Genomic DNA, 16,785 nt, shown 5'->3' with positions numbered 1-16,785 from the left:
TAATTTCAACATAAAAAATAATATATTTTTATTTATAGAATCGAAAATGTATTTCACAAAATTGAAACATACAACGATATTATAAAAGTTTTTTTTATTACCAATTTTCATGTTTTCATGATCAAGTTGCATACACAGTTACACCAATCCTGTATTTCCACATTATGTTTTTGGCATTTAAAAAAATACCGTATATATCAGATACGATAATAAATAATAATGAAATCCCGTTTTTTCTGAATCAGTACCATTGTATGTATTGTATTCACTAACCAATAGTCCAATAGGGATGCATCAAACCCAACAACAGAAATAATCCCGAAAAAGGAGTACAACCCAAGAAAAGTTATATGAAAGACGAAAAGTTCGAAAACACTACGAAAAAACTATTACCACCACGGTGATACATCTAACTTCGACTTCAATTTTAAATCAACAATTTCAACAGCAGGATGAAAAAGTGCAGGGCAGACTAGGCTCATCAGCCAGAGCCGTCTCGAATATGGTCACTTTCCACGATGTCCACCATATTCTGTTCAACACAAACACCATCTTCCCTTGAAAACCAAGATCTATCGAACTCCTCAGATTTCAGTCACACAAGCAGCACGAGTAACTCCAGCGTTGGAGTAAGGAGGTGAGACAAAAAATGATGTCCGGTAGCACTTAAATTACAAACCAAATCTAAACTGTTCTACCACCATAATTCCATTCCTCTGAGTGCTAATCCTTGTTGGAACATATTGAAGAGACGTTTAAGAATGGAAAATGCATTGGCTTGCACAATTTTCCAGAAGAACCGAATCTCATATTGGCAAACAATGTCTACACATCCACGAAATTTTTGTCAGCCGCTTGGCTCTTGCAAAAAAATGTTTCCAAGCAGTCTGTCATCAGAAATTGTTAATCCACCCCCTTTTATTGTCACAAGTCAGCAAACACTGGCGTGGGCTAAAATTCCATTCCTCTGTAAGGAAAATCCTGGGGTGGCAACACCAACGTTGGCTAAAATTCCCTTCCTCTATAAGGAAAATCCTGTTTTGGGGAAATGAACATGCAAGAAAGTAAGTCACCTTGACAGTGGAGGTTCAAAACTCCAAAGTGATTGACTAAATAAATGAGTCAATAAGAACAATACGAACAGTTCCACATAAATGGTTTTCCAATCTCAGTTTCATTAACTGTTTTAATCTGAATGGCACAAGAGACGATCAACTTTTTTTTTCTTCCTCCACTATAAAGAGCCAATAATACCAAGTACAACAAAAACCATTAAAACACAACAATAAACTCCAATCGCTGCTTTTGACCATTAGAACAGTAATGCTCAAAAGTAGAAGCACATACTGAAACATAGAATAACAGAACAGGAAACGAGATAATCAATTATCTTACTGTTGGATATAATGGCCTGTACATTACGGGTTGGGGCTGTCCAATTATCATCTGCTGTCCATACTGCACACGAAGAATTTACTTTAACTTGCATGTAGACGGAAAAAAGTGAAAATATCCAAGAGCAGAGCCATCCGGAATGGGGAAAAAAACCTGGGGTCCACTCGGATGGTAATAGGGTTGTGGCATAGGTGCAGCCTGTGGATTAAAAATTACAGGTTGTGGCAGTGCAAAAGAAGGTCCAATCTGCAAAAGAAAATAATTAGCCACCCAAAAAGAAAAAGAAGAATAAGAAGCAAGTGTAGTTGCATCCTTGGTATTTCTTCTTCTTATATTTTAATAGTACATCAATAACTGGTTCTTAGTGGATGAACACTTGCAATAAACTAAAAAGGGCTGACGTCTTGTTAGATAAATAAATGCAGTATTCAAAATGCTACTAGCATTAATTAAGTGGGTCGTCTATGATTAAGCTTTCAGATGACTTAGTCATATAAGAGAAGTTCAAAGCTTAGTAATATAACTGGAACTAAAACCTATAAGCAACAGTTACATTCATACCCCAACACCTACAGGCATCCCAGGCATGTGTGGAACTGCAGTCATGTTAGCTGGATAATAGAAGGAACTATCAACAACTGGAGAAGGTGATCTTAGAGTTGTTATAGATGGAATGAAACTCTTTGCATTTGGATTTAATTTAAATTCCTGTAAAACAATTGAAGAGCAAGAAAATTAGCAGAAGGATATATTAGGTGCAGCAGAAAAATGATACGAGATGGGAATTATTAAGCATACTCGTCCTTCTGTGCATGTCATCCATTATTGGAGCCGTTATAATTTATAATAAGGATAAGTGGCTCGATTAGAACTGCCATATAAAAAATAAAAACTTTATCAAGCCACTATTCCCACCTTAGCATGTGGATTCAATGTTGACTTCTCTGAAGAGAATGAACCAACAGATGAACTTGGTGACAATCCTCGGACAACAGAAGTTGAAGTGGCAACTCCGCCACGATCAGAAGTGGATGATGCGGAACTACTAGGCCTGGCAAGATAAGTTGTGGCCCCTTGTGTTTTGGAAGGTAGAGTACCTTCCAGCGGCACACTAAAAGAGCTAGCCTTTTCCTGAACCTTAGTTGCTGCATGTGATGGATCATATGCAGTAGCATTTGGTGACAATCCAACCTTGTCAGAGTTTTCTATCTTTGTTCTCAAAAGCAAATGTGAATCTGTGAACATGATACGGTTGACGTCAAATAAATGCAACAATAAACAAAATAGATAAGTTCTACAAAGTATGAACTGACAAATTACTCAAGTAAAAGAGCTGACGAGGCCCAATGAAATGAGAAAAATAGCAATCTATGAATGTACTATGAAAAATTCCACAAAACCATCAGCTCATAAAATAATCCCAGAGGACTCTACAGAGATCTCGACATTTTGCAACAAAACCAATAAGATAGCAAAAGATTATGGAGTTGTTTCATAGCTCTCAGCAATCAAATTAAAAAAGGAAAGACAACAGCCAAACATTCATTCTACATAGAACTCACCAAAGGTCAAACAAAGTTGAGCAACCCCACCCCTTCTAACCCCTTCCCTCACCAGCAAAAAAGTAATTAAAAAAAAGAAGCAAGTCATCCTGCATCATTATGGTACACTGTCAAATGCTATCAGCAAAGAAAATGCTCACTTACCCTCGACTTTTGATACTTGACTTTGGTCGATTACCTGCAGGGAAAGAAAAGATTGTCATGCAGTAAAATTTTTAAGACAAGCCAACTTAACAGCAGTCAGAATGCACTCACCTTTAGCTTTTCTTTACTTTGCCCACCCCATCCAATATTTTGGTTATCATGAAGTCTACACGAAAAAATTTCCAATTAGATTCTCACATAATTTTTAAAAATGAGAGCTGATATTTGACTTAAAAGACAAATAGCATCATCCCAGAATTCTTTTAGTTATTGACAGAGTAGTGTATGTGATACTCTTTCCATCAGCATCGTAGTAACTGAAAAAAAGAGCAAACATTAGATATCAGACAAATTTAACCAACCTGCCGGCGTCAGTGATGGAGGAATCTTTGGGAAGCTGTTCAGAATGATCATCAGAATTTGAATGATAAGCATCCCTACTGCTAGATCTCAGAGAAGATTGGTCTTCTCCCTACACCAGGAAAAACAGAATGTAACAGAAATATATAGATTTATCAACAAGGCCCAGAAATAAAACAAACAAGGTTAACAGACACTGGCATAGAGGAGAATACAAAAGACTGGGATAACGCCATGAAATTTTATTCAAGTCAAAATTTTAAAATAAATAGTTTCTGGATTTCCCTTCATTTTTCAGTGATGAATTGGCAACCAAAACTATGCTCCATCAACCATTTTAAGGCATAGGTACCGAAAGAAGAAAAAGGAAACTGAAACTAATATAATCAGTAAACCAGCTGAAGCAGGAAAACAATCCAGAACTTTTATTAAATAAAGTAAAATACTAGAATGAAGAAAAAGAAATATTATAGGAGAGACAAGAAATATCATTGATGATGATCTTGATAACACTAGAGCTTCATAACTGGTTTTCCCAGTACTCACATTCATGAGAGGGATTTCAGCGGCAGAATCAGAGACATGCCCAAAGGTTTCATCATTTTTCGAATCCAATAATACATCCTCAATCTCATCATATCCACAATCGACAACTCTCCTATAGACTGATGAGAATCTGGTTTCTTCATCAATTTCAATATTTCCATCAGGTTGAACACCCCTTTCCTACAAAAACAACATTATGGTATTGAAGTATAAAGTAGCAGACAAGGTTGAAAAAGTCCAAATAAAAAAACCAGCCAATTTTTAGTCTAACCTCTGCCACATGAAGATCAAGTGTTTCCTCGCCCTCGATTTCTCTAGCTATTCGTATAGCTTCTCTTTCCCGTTCTCTCATCTGAGGACCTTTCTCAAGCTTTGTTGTGTAAATTTCCTCGTTGAAGGTGCTCTTTACTCCAAACAGACTTTCATTTGCTTCAAACTGATCCCAGCCCCTGATACTCAGATAATAATACTCAGTCAAAACAACGATAAGCAATAAGTTATATGATAACTCCCATTGAAGCTTTGGCCTGACATAACTATCGATTCTTCTACAAATTAAATGGCAATCAAAAACTTATAATAGGATTATTGATTCAATTAATATATGGTCATATCTTAAACAATCATTAAAAGCATTCATATCAAACAATATTTACAGTCAGAGAGAGATATTTCAAGTACTTTAATAACCAATAATACATGTAAAGAAAGAACCATTATGTTCTTCCTTCAACATAGATAAAATGAGATTCCCAACCTATTCCAATGGTCATCAAATGTGTTTTCAAGTTCAGGAAAACTGGGATCGCTGTCATCCGGGACCCATGGCTGCAATTCTCTTCCCATGTCAACATTCCGGGATTGTGATATGGAGGAATCTGTCAAAAGTTCTCGCTTCTTTTCATGTTGCATCTCTTTGGTTAAACCATCCCTGGTAACAGGCACACCCTGTTTCAGTTCAATAACAAAGTTAGTCTATCAGCTAAACTTTCAAACTACAAAATGGCCATTTAAGCATAAACTGTTAGCTTCATAATCTCAAACAACATCACAAGTAATAATGCTACAAAAACACCTCCTGGAAAATTGAAAATGTAAAAGTCTTTTCAATTAATTGCGTGTGCACATGTCAACAGCTATTCTAAACTGGCATCACAAAATATTTTACAAGCGTATATGAGAAACATGGCATAGCAAAACCTTTGCTGTTAGTTGCACAAAATCCTTGGCATGTATGATCAAAGTCCTAGAAGGGGGCCTGCTTGGAGAATCTGAAATATTTTTCTGCCCAGAAGAACCATCATTGATTAAGTGAGTCATTTTGAGAACAATTCCTGCACAACAAACATAGCCACTCTTCAAAGAAACACTAAATTCTATTTGCAAAAGCATGGTCCTGAGTAAAGCTTTAGCACCCAAAGGTAATATAGTTGTAAACTTCGTGAATTTACTTATTTATATACCTAGATCCTCTGCATTTGTTGCATGAAATATTCCCGAAAATACAGATCCATCCTGCACCTGGACTTCCACTTGATGTCCAATGAGGCATGTCGTTAAATATACTAGTCGATCACGTGACGGCATTTCAAGCCCACCCCCTTTACCTGGCATTACTAGCATTAGGAAAAAGTAATATTGCGTTCACAAAAACCGACAATCCATAGACGCTTACCGAAATCTATCCTGCCAGAATTTGTTGTTCCAGTATTGAATTTACTATCGAACCTTGTGGCAGTGCCCTTGTCAGTTCTACGACGGCTGTATCCATTAGAGGAAGACCCAGTCTGCATAACTTGTTGCATATTCATCTTTCACAGATAAACTCAAGTATATCCAGAAAATAAGCCCAGGTTCAGATAACAAACTGCAAAAGGCGACAAATAAATAAAATGTTTTTTTGCATAAGGTATCAATATAGCTTAATCACAAAGATAGTGCAACAAATTAAAGGGATGATGTAATCCAAAGATCTGTAGAAGTCTATGTTACAATTTATCAAATTAACTCTTAGCAACCAAACCTGAACCCATGGATAGTTGCAGACAAATTGCAAATATTTGAAAATTCGTTCCTATACATGTGACTTCTGGAGTTTTTATTACACTGTATAAATCAAATCATACTAATTTGGAAACATCGAATTCCTATGAATTTTAGGAAGCTTCAACCTTTAATAGGACAACCAAAAAAGGGGGAAACCCCCATGAGAAGAAGCCACCAGCATGCATAATCACAAAAAGTTTCATCGCTGATAAGTACAATAAACACCCACATCATATCAATTTACTCCTGAAATTGTTATAACTCTTGGTAGAACGCACCCTCAAAAGCTAGCTATTGAGTGGAAGGTGCCCAAGAGGTTATAAATCGACAAGGCAAGATTTTTAAAAATGATGAGGGACGAACCATAACACATTACGATTCATCTCCTTTCAGAACCGACGTTAACGGCAGTGGTGACTTCGCGTACCCCACACGCATGCGGATAGCAGCACTCCCCGGTGACTCCACAGACCCCACAGGTATGCGAGTAATATCACTCCCCTACCCACCAGAATGAGGGTCATCCCCAGGAAACGGACGCTCTAATATCAATGTTACAATGTAGAATTCACTCTCATAAGCTAGCTATCAGGGGAGGGTGACCAAGAGGTTATGATCCCACAAGACACAGGTTACAGAAATTCAATGGTTCAACAACAGAGTAAAAACTCACAACCACCAACAAATCTATTTTTTTAGAAAAAAACCAGAATAATACAGTCTCCCAGCACCTGTAGTATCAAGCAACGAGTAAGCAAAGCAAACAAACAATGACGTACACAACACAAACAACTCAATTTCACGATAGATTTCCATTTTAAAAGGGAGTAAAATTGCGACAAAACCCTACGGTTTTTCTTCATTCACAGACGTCACCGATTTCGCTTAAAAAACATAACTATAACTGAATTAAACTATCCTTAACTAAAACCTCGAAAAACCCTCTCCCGTCAATCGAAAACCCTATGATCCAACACAAAAATCAAGCGCACCACACAGCATAGAAGTTGAAACAGCTGCTTACGATGAGTGTGGAGAGAGGAACCGCCCGATCTGCAGCAAATAAAGATATAGAAATCGGAATTGAGCGTGATGAATCGGAATCTGCAATAATTTTGAGGAGATTTGTAAGGCTTGGTTCCCCCAACGTAAACGATGCAACACACGGAGTGATGTATTTAGGAATTGGGTTTGAAATCTTTGTTTTAAATTACAATACTCTTTTTTTTATATATATAAAAACTTTTTAAGTAACAATCCTACTGCTGTTGTTACTTGTAAACTACGAATCATAATCGAAAGACGGAGAATTTGTAAAACTAATAAACTTCATTTTTTTTAAAAAATTATTCACATCGATCTGCAACGATATGTTTTAGTACAATAAAAAATTAATTTTAAGGTTACAAAAGTTTAAAATAATAATTTTTATTTAAAATTTCAATTTAATTCAAAACAAAAAATAATTTCAAAATATATATTAATTTCATGTTATTTTTACCGTACCAAAAAAATTATATTTTACAAGCAACACATGCTCTTTATGCTAGTTAATATAAAGGTTTACACCAATTAATTGGTTGACTCGTCTTACGAATAAAAATTCATGAGACTACATTTTCTAATAGTTTGTATCTATGTTGATATGTTATAAATTTCTCATGAACTCTATTTCTAATGATATCGAGAAGTTTATAATAACATCTTAATTAATATATAATGACAATATTTTTAGAATATATAAAATAATGAATTGGAAGCATGTGTCATGATGCATTAGTTGATTATATTTTTTTGTTGTATTCCATGATTGACTAAAGTTCTACAAATTATTCGAGATATATACATCGGTCATATATCATACATCATTCACCAATTCATCTTACGAGCCAAATGGTCTCTAGAGTGATAGCGTGAGGATTAAGAAAACATATTTATATGGAACAACATAATCCACTTATACATATTTGTTCACAAAATTTTTATGAAATTGTCCTACAAATCAACTTTGTGAGACAAATATTCGACAGGACACGACATATGAAAATATTATTTTCATGTCAAAATTAATTTTTCACTGCAAAAGTATCATTTTTTTAGTTATGTTGTGAAGAAATATTGTGTAATTTATGTTAATTTGAATTTAAATTATTGTTTTTTATGTTAAAAATATATTGTGTACTATATACTTATTTGAGTTAAAAATTTAAATTTTTATGTCAAAACTATAATTTTCACCGCATACATTTATTGCATCGACTCGTCTCACGAATATAGATACACAAAGTACTCACGTTATACAAATGATGTATCTAAACTATATGTAAAATCTATGGGTATGTTAAATACAAAAAAAAAAATTGTATTATCAATAAATATCTAAATCATATTTATATTATATTAAAAATTAAATGGTTCTTGGTTAGAATTGTTCTCCTGAATTAGGAGGTGGCGGGAAATTATGAAAACTAAACCCCATTGCAATGTGGGTGGTGTTAGTTTGTACGTATGTTTGTGGCTTCCAGCTCAAAGGACTGGGCCCAGGCCGTCCTAACTATCACTCGATTTGCCGCATTAAGGCCCAAGAGTAACTTTGGGCTAATTTTGATCCAATAAATTTTTGTAAATATATCACGTACTAATCAAGCAAAATCAGTCCAAATAACAATTACCGCCCATGCCAGTTGTCGAAAAAGCATTGGCCTCCATTTTTTTGTCAATATTTTAAATTAAATAATTTTCAATTATGGAACCTCGATATTAATTTGCTATATACCTAACACTAAAAAAGGAAAAGACGTTAAGATGTGAAAGAATTTTATGTCAAATTTGGATTAATGGATTATAATATCGATCATTTGAAATTTATAGATTTGAAACGAATAAGTTGAATTGAATTTGAAATTGAAGCATAAAAATGTTATTGAGTAACATAAAAAAGTTCAAATTTATTGTTCTGATTCCGAACCAAACGAATAGAATGAATTTGAGGATGAATTTGAGGTGTGTATTTGGAATCAAATTCACTCAAATCATTCTATCCAAATGCAATCTTATAGATTTTCAATCGAAGATTAGAAATGATTTGGGGATAGGGTTAATAGATTTTTAAAACGAGCTTCAAGGATATAAAAATATATTGTGATATGTATTTTATTTAAACACATGATTATATATGTTTAGTAATGATGTTAACTATTTAATTGCATGATTATGATGAAAATTGACTTTGAATTTGTTCTATATTACTACAAATATCATGTTCCTATATATCCAAACTAAAATACTAGAGTAAGTCTATTGTGATACGGTCTCACGAATTTTTATCTGTGAGACGGGTCAACCCTATCGATATTCACAATAAAAAAAATAATGCTCTTAACATAAAAAATAATAATTTTTCATGGATGACCTAAATAAAAGATTCGACCTACGAAATTGATCCGTGAGAACGTCTCACAAGAGTTTTTGTTATTAAAATTTCACCATAACCATATTACATGTTTGTCGTGTGTATGTGTATATCTAGATTATAATAATAATTAATAAATAAATAAATAGAGGTTGATAGTAAAGAAAAAGTGTTCGGGTAAATTTATTTGAATAATCTTTTATTCAATATAAGCTATGCAAGATGAACTTTTAAGATATTAGTATATTTTATATTAAAATATAGGTAATATTGATGTAGAAAGTGTTAAATGCTAATGTGGCAATTATATGTTGTGGTAATACATTTAGGGTAATTTGAACTCAATCACTAAAACGCTCTCAATTGGGTTTATGCACTACAACAAAAATGACTTTCCGCAGCGCATCATCAACAGCGTGCATTAAAAGCACGCTGTGAATAGTACTTTTAACGGCGTGCAGTAAAAGCACGCTGCGGAAAGTAATATCCGCAGCGTGCATTTATGTGTGCTGTAAATATTATATACTTTCCGCAGCGTGCTTTTAATGCGCGCCGTTAATATATGTTATTAACGGCGCGCATTAAAAGCACGCTGTGGAAAGTCATATGATATACTATCCGCAGCGTGCAATAATGTGCGCTGTTAATATTCTATGCATTCACGGCGTGCAGTAAAAGCACGCCGTTGAAATAGGTGAATTTTTAAATTAGCGACGGTTTATTAAACCGTCGCTAATGTAACCTTGCGACGGTTTAAACTACCGTCGCTATATTTAGAGACGGTATAAAATAACCCGTCGCCGATTTAAAATCTGCGATGGTTTAATAAATAACCGTCGCTAAAAAGCGACGGTTTTAGTTGAACTGTCGCTAATAGTTGTAAATCGGCGACAGTTATGTTTTAACCGTCGCTAATAGCGACAGTTTAATGCAAAACTGTCGCTAATTATCGCAAATTGTCTATAAATATCCGATTTCCGTTCCACTTTCACATCATTTTACAACACTTAAACTTTTTTCTAATATGCGTTTTTAATTTTGGTTTTAGTACATTTTTTTTAAAATTTTTGGTTAATATTTTAAGTGTTAGTTAAGAGATGATAGTTTTAATGGAATTTTTTTTAAAATTTATTAAATTATAAAAGAAATTTTTTTTTTATTTTTACGCAAAATTTAACGACGGTTATATGAACTGTCGCTAAATGTAGCGACAGTTTTGTAACCGTCGCTAAATTTAAACACCGTCGTTCCCTTAGCGACGGAGTAGTAAATGTTGCTAAATTAGCGACGGTATTTTTTGTATTTAACCGTCGCAAATTAGCGACGGTTAACTTAAAAACCGTCGCTAATATTTAAATTTTTTTAATATTAACGGCGTGCATTGCACGCTGCGGATAGTTGTATTAACGGCGTACATATGCATGCCGTTGATAGTAGTATTAACAGCGTGCGCATGCACGCTGCGGATAAACTTGAACTTTCAACAGCTTGCAATTTCGCAGCGTGCAATGTGCGCCGCGGAAAGAGTATTTGCACGCTGCGAAAAGCCATTTTTGTTGTAGTGATGAGTTGATGAAGTATGTGAGTGCTTGGTTATTGGTCAAAATTTAGATTTTCTTTACGAACACTCTCGTGCGATCTTATCACATTGAGCTTGTCCAATATTATTCACCTAGTTAGCGTGGTTCACAAGTACTCGTTGAAGGATAATGGATGTAAGTTTTCAAGTTATAAAAATGAATAATAATAATACTTGGCACAATTTTGTTAGTGTGTGGGGCGTGTCAGGTGAAAAAATGACACCGATTGAAGAAAAAAAAAGATGAAATCCGACTTCTAATCGAAATGACGTGGATTCTCAATTTGACTGTTAGTTCTACCCTCTTCATATTAAAATTCAGAGAAATATGCAAATTAAATGAAGGGACAATAACGAATCGATTGGCAATTAGCAAACGATGTGAAATCAATTCTACCAATTCAAACGACATTGATTATATTCACAAATTGGAAATGAGAAAAACAAAGTGAAAGATGATTACCACCACTAGAAATTTACAGAAATCCTACTGGAATATAAAAAACATGAAAATGGACACGATGAAGTTTTTTGATTAAACATTGCAGAAATAATTTTTGTAATAGTTGTTTGATTGGGGTCGATCGGCTTCTCAGTTTTCCCTCATGCCCTTTATTCAAATTCCTCGAATTTACTGCTCTCTCCACTCGACATTGTGCTATGTTGTCAGCAAATGAGCCGAAATTATGAATGAACGGAAATCTAATACTAGCCCTGTTAGCCAAAGTGCTTAAATCAAATAATATGAAGACCACGGGTAAAGAAAAGGGAATGATAACAATATCGTGTATGTAAAGACAAAACACTAAACGAAATAAATATACTATCGAAAGTATAAAGTCATGTACATAAGAACAAAAAAAAAAAAAGTAAATCAAATTCAGGTAGGTAACAAGTACAATTTCTTTAAAACATATTCGTCCCCTCCGGTATGTGCTCCAAAGATTAAGTCGGACGACTGTTTCACATGATACAACGGACAGACCTGTAGCAATATAGCACAAATCACCACATGGACGAACAATATTAGTACCCGAACTTTACCAAAGTTCGGACCACACAGAACTGCAAGCAGTCCGCGGATGGTGAAAGCAGGAGAAAAAAAGTAGAAACGAGTGACAAAGTAGACGTTTTTTGGTGTGTTTTCGAACTTGACACATCCTTTATTTGTATAGACTATTGACAAATCATTCTTATAATTTCATAAAATATAACTCAATATAAGTTTATCTATTCCACTTTTCTTTTTCTACGTGGGACAAACATATCATTCTCTAATTTTCATTCACATAAATAAAAAAAGCTTATTAACACACAAAACCCACCTATATAGTAATATATATATAATAATTTGTCAAGAACATTGTGTACTAAAACAAGCCTTAATTATCGAGATTGTCATTTGGTCAAAAACCAAATGGTAGTGCCAATTATTAAAAGCTATTCCCCCTAGGCATGGTTCCTAATTTATGGGACTCCATACAAAAATTAATTTTATAAATGTTCATATGCCACACTTTATTATGCTTTCTTGTCCTTTGGCATTACTATCCACTATAAACTATTCGATACGATAGTTCACGAGTTCTATGAATCTATAACATAATTTATATCGTGTGAAATGAGAGAGGTACCGAAAGGTTTTTTATTTTCTATTTTAAATCCTCTTTTGAAAAAATAAATAGTTTTTAATCATTATATATTCAAAATCGAGTTGTAAAAAAAATTTCAAACAAGTTAAAAAGATTACCTGTTAAAATATTATATGCATATTTATTTTAGTTTGAAATGAGTAGAACCTAGCTAATTAAATTGCCAAGTCCAAACAAAACATATAGTTTCGGAATTGCTGGCTGGCCATGTGGTTTCAACAATAAAATAAAATATTTAAAATGGAACTAATTATTTCACCACCATTGTAGCATATAATATTGTGATAGCGAGTGCATGGTGAATTTATTTTCTATTATATATATATAACGATTATGAGTTATTCTGATCTTGAGTTATATTTGGGGTTTTCTCTCATAAATGACTGCTTTTAGGATATTTTCATTCACGGATTTTCTCATATGTTGTCATTCATAGAATATCTCATCGTTGGAATTTGATTTCTTTCGCTTCCTTCAACATTCGAACTTAAGATATCAAGACTTTGAGTACCTAAATTATCAGGGTGTTGGTATCGATTGAGCTACAGATATTTTGGGTTCGAGTGTTGATGGAAGCCAAAGAAACTACTTTACATGAATGATATTCTATGCGTGACGGTGCATGAGAAAACCCACGAGGAAGAATGTCCCAGAGGGAGCCAAAGATCGATATAACACATGGTCGTTTAAAAAAACGCTTTTTTGTAACTATCATGATCATTTCCTATCTTAAGATTTATGGGGTCTTCTCTCGTAAAAGAACCCCTTTTGGAAATTCTCTCTTATGAGTTTTCCAATGTGCTGTCATTCATAGAATATCTCACCCTTGAAAAATAGTTTTTTTTTTATCTCCCAAACCTTCGAATTCATGATCTCTAGACTTAAAATACCTAGATTCATCCATGATAGTTACAATATACATAAAAACTAATCAAATCTTGATAATATTAAAATATTGCAGATATTTTGCTTTTTGATTGATAGAATTATATCTAATAGCAGTAAAATATGTGCTCACATTATAACCAACAGGCTCCTGGTGCGTGAAGAAAAGTCAAATCTAACACACACAATTGATAGAATGCCACAAGAATTAATCAATTCGAGTTATTATTTTGTTATATATTAATTTGTGTCAGAATACAGTATACATACAGTTGGCCATTAAATAATTTATTCCTCCCACATCACACTGCCTTTTTTTCTTTTTCTTTTTTTTTTTAAAAAAAAAGAAGAAATAGAAAAAAAATGAAGAAGAAGAAATAGAGATCATATTTTGCTGGTGAATTCAATTCAATTCAATTCAGTTAAAATGGAATGAATTGTCACGTGAATATAATATGATAGAATGAACCTGAAACATGCATCATTCACGTGGCATTGAATTTGTAGATAAAGCATGCATTGCATTATTAGAAGAAACCACCTTTTTTTACCTCTCATTCCTTAATGGCAACAACATGCTTTGCCTTGTGTTGGCTTAGAGACCATATTGGGTGGCTCAAATACACCCTATAACCCAAACCAATACAATTCCCCAATCTTCCTTCCTCCACAACTTTTTTTTTTTTAAAAAAAGTTTGGAGGTAATAATGCAAAAAATCTGAATTAAATTATATATATATACCTATAACCCAAACCAATACAATTCCCCAATCTTCCTTCCTCCACAATTTTTTTTTAAAAAAAGTTTGGAGGTAATAATGCAAAAAATCTCAATTAACTTATATATATATATCTATTATATATATAAATATGTGACTTTATATGTGAATTTTCATTTTTCTCCTTATTAATTGCTTGCTTTATATTAATTGTTTACTTTAAATGTGACTTTTCATTCTCTTTATTCATATTTTAAATATGTGTGTTTATTAATATTTAATTTTTTATGTTTATCATCATTATAATATGTTATTTTTATCCAATGATATCTTTTCATTATGTAAATTAGTATTTGGTTTTTTATGTCTACCAACATTATAATATGTTATTTTTAATCCAATGAATTATATTTTTATTTATTTTTTCATTATGTAAATTAAATTAATTAAAGTTTAGAAATAACTCATTATAGATTTGTGAATTTTCTTTGGTGTCTTATTAATTTTTTTTCATGTCCTCATGTGACAGTTTGCTAGAATTTATGTGTTTAAATTAAAGTTTTTTGCAACAAAAATTTTTTTGCGGTTTATATTTATAAATTATTTAAATAAAACACGGTAAAAGATCGTTGTGATTTGAGCTGTCAATTTGGGTTGGGTCTGTCGGATTGGCCTGCACCGCCAAACAATTTAAGTGAGTTGGGTTGAAATTTTGTCGACTCATTTAAAGGTGAGCCTAAATGAGCTCGCACGAGTTTATATTAAATATCTATATATTTAATATTATCGATTTTCAATCATAAATTCTTGATATGAAATGGAAAATATCAGTTTGATTTCATAATTGTGATGTTACTATCTTGTCCAAAAGTTGTGGGTTGCTGAGACATTTTGGCGGTCACTCAAAATTAAGTGTCAAAGTTGACATTTGAGTTGTATTTTTGGATTCCTGACAATATGTTCGTCAACATATTATTTTTAAATTAGTTTTATCATTATCGTGAGGGATAAATATGTTTATTACAATATATAAATATTATCATCTCTTTAAATTAATAATCACTTTCATGTTTGACATATTATGAGTTTTGGTAAAATGAGGAATAATAAATTCAAACAAACGAATACACAAAAGTATAGGGCGAAACCAGAATTATATGGTAGCGGAAATTAATATATAAATTTTTAATGAATTTATCGATGTTAAGATGTATAACAAATCTTATATCATAATATATAAAATTTCAACCTTATTAATGAAATAAATCAAACATATATGAAATATACAAAATTTTATTACATATACAATCAAGTAATTTATTATAATTATATTTTATTCTGCAAGAATTATTGTCAAATTCAGTGATTGTGGATTTAATATCTATTAAATCAGCAAACTAAAGAGTGTGTCAATTGAACTAATTGAGTAATCACATATTCTTGAATTTCCTAATTAATTTTTTATCTTGATAATTTGTTTCATTTAATATTTTAAATTATAAGACACTATTATTATAACTAAAGACACATTTTTTTAAATTTTCATAAGGACTCAATCACTAACTCATATGGAAAAAAATTTATCGACATATTGAAAACATTTTAATTAATTCATCGCATTTGCTGAAAATTTTCTAATTAATTAAAAAAATTCATTTACAATAATCATATTTAATCTTTTTGGGCTAACACATTTTATTTTATAAGATATTCATCTCAATTTTTTTAGTATATTAATCTTTAAATCTGAATTATGATGTATATTGTTTTTCTAAAAGTTTTTAAATAATGATTTAATACATTTATTCGACACTTCAATATTAACATTTTAAAATATATTAATTTTATATTGTATGCATGCAACACTTCTAATAATGATTATAAATTTCAATAAAAATTCTAAAAATGAATTAGGTAGAACATAAAAAAGTACACAATTAATGAAAAGAGAGAAAATAAAAATTAAATAATTGTCTATTACATATATACTACTAATAACGACTTCTAATGATTGAAGTCGGTGAGAGTGGAGGCCACTGTGTACTAAAAAAATAAATATTTAATGCTTGAATGAGTCACACTACAACGTTAGTGAAGTAAAAACGAAGGACAAAGTGGGTTAATAAAAATATTATAATGTGCTAAGTTGAATGAGACTCATATATATAAGTATCTCATTTGGTCTCACCTTATGTTTTGTCACTGTACAAAGCGAAAATTTATGCAATGTAGTGTTCTACATTTTCTTAATTTTTCTCTTGATTTCAAATCTAATTTCATCATCTATTGGTCTTTAAAGATATATTAAAACTTTTTCTAAATATCTAAATCTAAATGTGATCAGTTAACCAAATAGTTATTATACTTTGTATACAATAAAAAATAGATTATTATATTTGAAGATAGAAAAAGTAATGTATTGAGAAGAATAAAAAAAGAATGTTAGAATTAATACTATAATTATCTAATGTCAATATTAAATTTA

The 16,785-nt window shown here is 32.1% G+C and overlaps 1 protein-coding gene across 4 annotated transcripts; it reads right to left on the bottom strand.

Moving 5' to 3' along the window:
• Positions 1 to 290: 290 nt before the first annotated feature.
• Positions 291 to 7,251, bottom strand: LOC140978270 (polyadenylate-binding protein-interacting protein 4-like). 4 transcript variants are annotated; one of them, XM_073443167.1, is made up of 16 exons: positions 7,078 to 7,250; positions 6,332 to 6,784; positions 5,683 to 5,874; positions 5,471 to 5,614; positions 5,208 to 5,341; positions 4,765 to 4,955; positions 4,279 to 4,456; positions 4,008 to 4,187; positions 3,464 to 3,573; positions 3,213 to 3,267; positions 3,102 to 3,135; positions 2,311 to 2,630; positions 1,957 to 2,103; positions 1,549 to 1,641; positions 1,396 to 1,458; positions 291 to 1,035 (listed from the first exon to the last, which is right to left on the bottom strand). In XM_073443167.1, the coding sequence occupies exons 3-16, from the start codon at positions 5,816 to 5,818 to the stop codon at positions 1,006 to 1,008; spliced, it is 1,815 nt and encodes a 604-aa protein (XP_073299268.1). In that variant the 5' UTR covers positions 5,819 to 5,874; positions 6,332 to 6,784; positions 7,078 to 7,250; the 3' UTR covers positions 291 to 1,005. The 4 variants fall into 4 exon arrangements, with proteins under 4 accessions (XP_073299268.1, XP_073299267.1, XP_073299269.1 ...); XM_073443166.1 differs by having other exon boundaries at positions 6,417 to 6,784; XM_073443168.1 differs by lacking the exon at positions 6,332 to 6,784 and having other exon boundaries at positions 291 to 981; positions 7,078 to 7,251.
• Positions 7,252 to 16,785: the final 9,534 nt, after the last annotated feature.

This window comes from Primulina huaijiensis, chromosome 6 (genome assembly GCF_012295235.1).
Source record: "Primulina huaijiensis isolate GDHJ02 chromosome 6, ASM1229523v2, whole genome shotgun sequence".
Classification (NCBI taxonomy): Eukaryota; Viridiplantae; Streptophyta; class Magnoliopsida; order Lamiales; family Gesneriaceae; genus Primulina; species Primulina huaijiensis.
This window is presented reverse-complemented; position numbering and strand designations above follow the sequence as displayed.